An 8,729-nucleotide genomic window follows, 5' to 3' on the forward strand; every position below is an offset into this window, starting at 1 on the left:
TACCTTCAGGTCAAGGCATTTGCTAGGCGACAGGTGGAAGGGTTCCCTTTGCTGCGCCCGCGGGGGGTAAGGGATAGGGTGCTTTCGGGGGTGTGGGTCGGGGATGGGAAGGTGTCTGCATCTACCAGGTAATGCAGGAGGTGGGGGAGGCCTCGGTAGAGGAGCTGAAGGCTAAGTGGAAGGTGGAGCTGGGGGAAAAGATTGAGGAGGGGACATGGGTGGACGCCTTGGGGAGGGTGATCTCCTCCTCTTCATGTGCGAGGCTTAGTCTCATCCAGTTCAAGGTGCTGCACCGGGCCCACATGTCCGGATCTAGGATGAGTAGGTTCTTTGGGGGTGAAGACAGGTGCGTCAGGTGTTCGGGGAGTCCAGCGAACCATGCCCATATGTTCTGGGCATGTCCGGCACTGGAGGAGTTCTGGAAGGGGGTGGCGAGGACGGTGTCGAGGGTGGTGGGATCCAGGGTCAAGCCAGGCTGGGGACTCGCGATATTTGGGGTTGGGGTGGAGCCGGGAGTGCAGGAGGCGAAAGAGGCCGATGTCTTGGCCTTTGCGTCCCTAGTAGCCTGGCGGAGGATCTTGCTGCAGTGGAAAGATGCGAGACCGCCGAGCGTGGAGACCTGGATTAATGACATGGTGGGATTCATTCAGTTGGAGAGGGTCAAATTCGCCCTGAGGGGGTCGGTACAAGGGTTCTTTAGGAGGTGGCAGTATTTCCTCGACTTTCTGGCTCAACAATAAGGTACTAGGTCAGCAGCAGCAGCAACCCGGGGGGGGGAGGGGGGGAAAGGGGTGGGTGGGTGGGTGGGTGGGGGGAGGGGGGGGGGGTGGGTGGGTGGGGGGAGGGGGGGAAAGGGGGGGTGGGTGGGGGGAGGGGGGGAAAGGGGTGGGTGGGTGGGGGGAGGGGGGAAAGGGGTGGGTGGGTGGGGGGAGGGGGGAAAGGGGTGGGTGGGTGGGGGGAGGGGGGGAAAGGGGTGGGTGGGTGGGGGGAGGGGGGAAAGGGGTGGGTGGGGGGAGGGGGGGAAAGGGGTGGGTGGGGGGAGGGGGGGGAAAGGGGTGGGTGGGGGGGGTTTAGGGGGATAGTGTTTAAGTTAATTTGCTTATTGTTAATTTATTTTGTTGTTTATTGGGGTTGGGGGGGTGGGGGGGGGGGGTTGTTATTTGCGTTGTTACGGGTGCCGGGGGGTGTTTATTACTATTATTGTTATTATTGTTTTGTTGATATATATTTTTCCAAAAAAGTCCAATTAAAATTATTTTTTAAAAAAAGATGTGGGATAATGTGTAATTATGTAATATTTTCATCTTACTGCTTTTTGGGGCGGGGGAGTGATTAAAATGTTTTGTTGAAATATCATATTTAGTAACAATAGAAAAACAAAGTTTTCTCTGTCCTTATGGCATTGATCTCCTAATTCATTTTTGTTTTAATTTAGGGAATCATTAAAAGAGATCAAGCAGTCTTTGAAGCAGCCCGCAAACATAAGATACCCATCCTGATGGTGACGTCTGGAGGCTACCTAAGGTCTACAGCTCGGATCATAGCTGATTCTATTCTTAACTTGCACCGTTTGCAACTAATAGACCAGCGGGTGCTTTAGGTGAAATGGATGACTCTTAACATAACATTTCTAATACACAAGTCTGTATCAGCTGCAACGCTACCACTATCAATGCAAAGAAGTTCCATTAGTCTGGAGAAAAGTGTAATTTAAATACTAAAGTAACAATATTCTATAATCTGACTAAGGAAAATTATAAATATAGATCGGGTGAAGAAACAAATAGGTTTACAATACTATTATTGTCTTAAAGGAACATTCCTCTCTGGTGCAATAAAGACAGTGGGTGGGACTCTCTGTCCCACCGCAACTGTTTTCTGGGGTGGCGTGCCCCCGCAGCGGGATTCTTTGCCCCGGCTGCCGGCCAATGGGATTTCCCATTGTGGGCATCAGTATGTCGTTGGGAAATCCACGGGCATGAGTGCGCTGCCGGCAAAACGGGGGGATCCTGCCGACGGAGAATCCAGCCCATGGAATTTTAAAATTAATAATAAATATCCACGTGGCTGTGTATAGAATCGAAAGATATACAAATTTTCAAATAAACTATTTGGCTCGGCACACCCCAATTCTTGAATGATTTGCATGTAAAAATTTGAAAGTCTTTTCCACTCCAATATGACATATCAGTCTTACAACAGTTGAAGTGCATCCAAGTGATAATTCAGAAACAATCACGATTCTCACTCTTTATGAGGATGGTGCCACTAGTTGAGAAGAATGCAATTCAAATTGTTTTGTAAAAAATATAGTTGCAATTATCAGAAAGTAGAGTTAACTTCTGAAATATTCTGGAAAATTGGATCAAATTACTATAAAAATTGGATTTTATTGCCCAGCAATCCATTTGTAAAGGAATGTACCTTTAAATAGAAGGTGTTTAGCTTTCCATTCTCTATTTCTGTCTGAAAATGTTCTTGTATCCTTGTATGATCATGTCATTCATAATGAATATCTTTCTGTTCTGGCCTGCAGAAAGTATTTTGTACTGTAGATTAATGTGGAATTTAAATAGCTAAATGCACCACTTACATTTTAAGTAATTTAAATACTAATCACGACTTTGATATTTTCTGACCTTCATTTATTGTATCTGATACTAAGAGCCTGATTTTCATCTGGCTGCAGAGGAGCATTATGATCTGCGAATGGCCACAGTGGCGTTTTTGGAGGAAGTTTGTTTTCCCTGCGCATTATAATCTGCAGCATTTTCTCCTGGGCTTTTTGCCACTTGGAAATGCCCAGTGTGAAAGACACATACCCCACCCCGCTGTTTGGGTTTTCCATTAGGGTGGAAAATAGGATTCCCTCGCACACACTATTTTCATCTGGTGGTGCAGGGTTGTGGAAGCCCATTAAAAGTATACCAATCTAGAAGAAAGTGGAAAATCTGCTGAGGAGTCAAGAACATTCTGAAAGTTAAATGTACAATGTTGAGACACCTTCGAATATTACTATCAGTTGCTGTATTGTAATATCAATGTGTTTTTCATGCAGTGATTCACCATAGGGATCTGTCCTGCAAAGGTAAGTTGACCCTTACATTGACCACCATGGAATCATGTTTCACATGCATTACAGTACTTTTCCAATGGAGGCAGTACCATTCTATTTTTTAAAATGTGAAAAGCAATGACCCCTAATGTCATGTTTTTGGGCTCTGATTTAATTGGACTGGTAGATCTGGCTTTTTTTTTAATTAAAATTAAAACAAAATTACTTCCAAAAGTAGAAAAAAAGGTCTGCACACCTGTTTCCCCTCAATTGATTGACAGGCATCCTGATCTGAAATGAAAATAGATGCATGTTCTGTCAGTGGAGCTGGAACCGTTTGTTATGACTGCTGGTCCACTATGAATGCTTGGCTGGGATTCAAAAATGTCAGTCAGCAAGTGATCTCATTGTTCCAAAAACTATTGAAACTTTTATGATAATATAATAACTGAACATATCTTTGCTGTTGTTTCTTTGTTTACAAGCCTAATAGGTACTTAATCGATTACAAAAAAAATTATCTTGGATATTTTGGTCCAGTATCAGTGATTATGAATTTGAATTCAGGGATTTCTAAATTGTCAGAGGTTTAATGGCTTTCCAATCATTTTTAAATAATTCTCATTGCCATTGCGTGGCTCCTGTGAGATGTACATAGTCCATATTGGGTGAGTGGTAATGGAGGTGGCATGGGTAATGTGAGCTGGCATGGAGAATATGTGTGGCATGGACGGCTTCGAGGAAGCATGGTGGAATTTTGAGGAGGAATGAAGGAACCTGGGGAGGGCATAAGTTGGCATTAGGGGATATGAGATGGCATAAGGGATAGGTGTGTGAAAGGTGATTTAGGGCCTTTAAACAATGCTCGCAGCTGCTGTTGTGTTGAAGAATGAAAAGGACCTTCTAACCTGCCCATCTCTACACCCTCACTCTTCACGCACTCCCTTGTAGTTCATAAAATCCCTTGTGAATTCACATATTAGTTCAGTGGGCATTTTGCGAGCTGCAGAAGCGAACAGGTCGGGCAAGCTTAGGCAAAAATGTCGCTGCAAGTTTGTCTTTTATTAAAGAGTCACAAATACATTTTATTGCTAAACAATCTAAGCTCTGAGGACATCTTATTCAACATTTTGTGAAATGGATCATATTTAAACCTATTGCGAAAGCAGCAGTCAGCAAAGCAATGGTAAGAAAAATGGGCAATTGTAAATGGATGACCAATCTGTGACTGCCAGGTTTTGATGAAAGATAAAATCTACCCTTTCAAGTTGTAGGAAGTCATGCTTAAACTGTACCATGCTCTTGAATAATGATGCCCAATTCTGGTCACCAAAACAAAACCTCTGGAGATGATAATAGAGAAGAAACACAAGACAAAATAGAGAGTTATGAGTAAGGCCTGGACAGGTTTTAAAATGGGGTGATGCATTCAGGCATCTACGTTAGTAAGTGATGTAGAAAAGGGAAATGGGCAATATTAGCTTCCAACTAAACTTTGGAAAAAAAATGTAAAGAAATGTTTGTTCTAATGAAATATAATTTGGATTGAAAAAATTAACTTGTATTTTTGTAGACTTTCATGACTTCAGGACATCGCAGGGGCACTTGTCAAAGTCATATTGCAAGTTAAGAAATACATTGGAATGATGCTAGGAAGTTTTTCTTTACATACAGAATGATCTGTTTTGGTTTGGACAATAGAGGAAATAAAGCCTGAAAGGATCTAAGAAAGGTCTGAATGCTGTGATAGTGACATGGTAGAGTGTTAGGGAGTGACTGAAGCCAAATCTCTGAATAAATGCTCCAGAATTGGCTGTGCCCAATTCATATCTATCTTCTGTTGTATAAAGGAGCAATATATAAAATGTAGGAGTACATTTCCAACATTATCCTTCTGGTGAGGAACCTCACACATTAATTATGCCAAGTGGAAATACAGACAAAAACTACCGGAAAAGGGGTTCAATTAACTTGAGATAATATTGTAAGGTTTTCAGGTGCCCACTTGATACCTAAGTTTGAAATTCATTGTTAACTGACACTCACAGTCGGCTTCTATATGAAAGGAAGCTTACTAGGGTTGGTGTAGCTATCTAAATATAGAAGGGAATTGAGTGATGGATCTCTTATACACTACAGGGAAATTGCTTCCCAATGCATTTTAGGGAAGGTTAGTAGAAAAGAATGGAACGACACCTTCATAGGGTGAGGTTAAGGAAAAATAGAGTGGGAGGAGGCTCGTGTGGAGCATAAACACAAGATTAAGGACACATTTCTGTTCTGTAAATTCAATGTAATATTTTATAAAAATATCATTGATGGTTGTGGCAATGTCCAAGGGCTAGAATAAATAAGCTATTTTGATCGATGAGGACGTTGTAGGTGTCATATGCTAATTTTAAAATGCCATGAAAAAGGACAAAAATGACATGGTAACAGGTTTTGTAAGTACTAGTTAATTTTCTTTTAGTTTAAGCCTGATTAATGTGATCCCAGCTTACTTAAAAGTGTTCATTATAGTACTAGACATGTGGATTGAAGCCATTTGAAGAATATTGCAATCTAATGAAAATGAACTGGTATCATTATATTTTTCTTCAAAAGCATAAACTTTTAATGTAGAAGAGAAGATGCGAAATAAAATATATATTTGATTTATTACTAGGATTCAGGTTTAAAAGTTGCAGATGTAATTCTGTTACATGAAGATGTTATTAATTGGATGTTGGGATGGATTCTGCGGTTGCAACGATGGCAAAACTAACAACATTTGCCATCATTGCTACAATGAAACTGACATTAACCTCTGGAATCTACGCATGCAGAGTTAAATGCAGAAATTTAAAGTTGCTGTCAGTGATTTCCCACTTCTCTACAGGGTGCAATGGAAGTCCTCACAGATGAAAATCATGGAATTGATGTGAACTTCCTCTTTTTAGGCTATTATTCTTGCTGAGCAGATGCTTAAAATGTTATGACTTGTTAATTGAGATGTAACTGAGCTTTTAAAAATGTATTAAGTCGCAATTCTTGTTGAACAGCACTCTGGCCCTGAAAAAAACTAATTTTATATTTGTGGAATGTCAAATTTTGCCATGCCATTAAAAAAATCCAGAGCTTTAAAAAAATAAGCAAATCTTTTTAAAAGAGTAACTGTTATGGTATTTCAGCTTCTACCTGAATATCATACATAGGTCCAAATCTGTTGCTAGATGCACTGACTTGACACTAGAATGAAGTTAATGACAGGCAAGGTGAAACCTCGGCCACAGAGCCATTAATTCTGATGGGCCACTTTTAGATTTGTAATGAGTGCTGTCCCTTCACTGCTGACCGTGAAATCCAATGTTTAGTTATGCATGTCCTCCTTAATCTCTATTATTGTTCAATAACAAGCATTTCTGAATGTATTTTTCTACCACTGCAAAATGTCAAACAATTTCGCATTAAAATTTAAGCAAATGATTCTGAGTTACAACATTGCTTTGACTACTTTTATTGTATTATGTTGACAGATTTTAAAGGTTTGCTTGCCTGTAAATTAACAATGTGATATTATTATTAGTTAGTTTTCTTGTATATTTACTCTTTTTGGTGGCTGCATTTGTGTGCATGGTTAAAGTCTCAACTTTAGCTATGTGTAAATTAACCCCTATCTTCCAGAATGTATCACTTTTAACAGCTAGTGATATATTTGGTTTGTAGAAGTCACTTATCCCAATGATTTATAATTGACATTTACTTATTTGTTTTATGTTTATCAAGGGTTTTACAGATTGATGGAAGTTATGATTTGTGGAACTTTTCACTGCCAACCTTTCTGTAAATGTGATCCTGGATTTAACACTGTATACTAACCAAAGACTGACCAAACATTGAAAAGCAGAATAATATACTTACTTTTAAAAGTCTGGAATTATACATTTGATATTTAGATGATAATCTCACTATTTGTTTCACGTGATTCAAGTTATAAACACTAATTGAGTACAGTCATGGTAAACATCATATCAACTAATTTGCACTGGAAATATCTCATCAAAATCTTTGTCTCATCTGACATTGCTTTACTTCGATTCAGGCCCATGAGTATAAAGCTATCGCGATGAGAAATGTGACTATTTTATCCATTCTTAGAATGTAAGCAAAGCCAGGCTTTATTACCCATCCCTAATGCCCTTGAGCAGGTGGTGGTGAACCACATACAACTGAAAGATTCGCGAGGCTGTGTCAGTGAGCTGTTAAGAGTCAACCACGTTGGTGGAATCACATGTAGGCCAGACTAGGGAAGGACAGCAGGTGTGGGATTCTTCGGTCAACTAGTCATATTTTCCTGAGCGGCGCACCCTCACTGGGAGCAGGATTCTCCATTCCCGCCACCTGCCAATGGAATTTCCCATTGTGGCCACCCCATGCTGCCGGGAAACCCCTGGGCATCGGTGTGCTGCCGGTGCAACGGAGAATCCCGCCGGCAGAGAATCCAGCCCCATATTTCTTACCCTGAAGGACATTGGTGAACCAGATGAGCTTTTATGATAGTCAGGGAGTTTCATGATCATTATTAACTAAACTAACATTTTGTCTTGTTAATTAAATTTAAATTCCTCCTTCAGCTGCCTTGGTGGGATTTGAACTCTTATCTCCAGAACATTGGACCACAAGACCATAAGACATAGGAGCAGAATTAGGCCACTCGGCCCATCAAGTCCACTGGTCTGTGCTTCTGCATTACTGGTCCAATTGCTTACAGCATTGCTACCATCCCCAGCATTTTTATATTTGCATTTTTGCTTTATCTGCACTCAATGTCTCTCAGTTTCGCTGTTCATGTTGAGCGGAGGAGATTTAAACACTTGACAAGGCCCTATTAAACGCATAGAGCATTATCCAGCTTCACCCTGAATCTAGACTTTTCTTTCTGTGTCAGATGTACTGAAAAGGGAATGTCTATTTAATCTATTCAAAAATATAAATAAGATATGAAAATTTAGCAATCAATCAGCTGACCTGTATTTTAAAAATTTTTACTGTCACAACAGATTATTATACCCGATTAAACAAGCATTCTTTAGCTGTCATTAGTGCATCTGAGCTAGTGTGGGTTTGAACCTTGTTTCAAATGAATCAGATAATCCAGATGAATTTTTCAATGCCGGGTACAGTACAAAATTAGTTCTACACATTTGCAGGTCCTTCGGCTCTGAGACATTATTAAACTGAGGGTTAAATTGTTTGTTCTAATGGTTAGGATAAACATTAGAAAACGCTCGGCACTATTCCAGGAAGAGATGAGAGTATCATGGAATCCCATTCAACATTTTCCTCTCAACTAAACCAACCAAGTCTGATTAATTTTCCGTTGACCTCATTTCTGGTTGAGGGATCAATCTGTGTTTATTATCACCAAACAGAATTCTGTTAATTATTGAGTTAAAAAGCCCGATACAGAAAATCCTTTGGTGATGCCATTGCAATGGAAGATTTATGGCATTATACCCTGTACATTACACACATCGAATGAAACTTATTCAGATGTTTATTCTGAACTGAATTCCCCTGAAACCATGCTATCAAGCAAATATCAGATATTTAGGAAACTGTTGATGGGTGTCATTTACAATTTATTTTCAAATTTGTAAGCTGCTTCATGATGTTTTTCTGAATTAGCTTGACA

General features: G+C 40.3%; 1 protein-coding gene across 2 annotated transcripts in view; it reads left to right on the top strand.

The window, feature by feature from the left end:
* hdac11 (histone deacetylase 11) overlaps positions 1 to 6,530 on the top strand; it is a 230,610-nt gene extending 224,080 nt beyond the window's left edge. Inside the window, exons 12-14 of one of the 2 annotated variants that reach the window (XM_038812718.1) lie at positions 1,436 to 1,600; positions 3,059 to 3,088; positions 5,721 to 6,530. In XM_038812718.1, the coding sequence (XP_038668646.1) occupies positions 1,436 to 1,600 (165 nt within the window). In that variant the 3' untranslated portion in view covers positions 3,059 to 3,088; positions 5,721 to 6,530. Of the gene's footprint in view, positions 1 to 1,435 lie in introns of both variants that reach the window. The other variant, XM_038812719.1, reaches the window with a different exon arrangement.
* The last annotated feature ends 2,199 nt before the right edge of the window (positions 6,531 to 8,729 follow it).

Source organism: Scyliorhinus canicula, chromosome 11, assembly GCF_902713615.1.
Source record: "Scyliorhinus canicula chromosome 11, sScyCan1.1, whole genome shotgun sequence".
Taxonomy (NCBI): domain Eukaryota; kingdom Metazoa; phylum Chordata; class Chondrichthyes; order Carcharhiniformes; family Scyliorhinidae; genus Scyliorhinus; species Scyliorhinus canicula.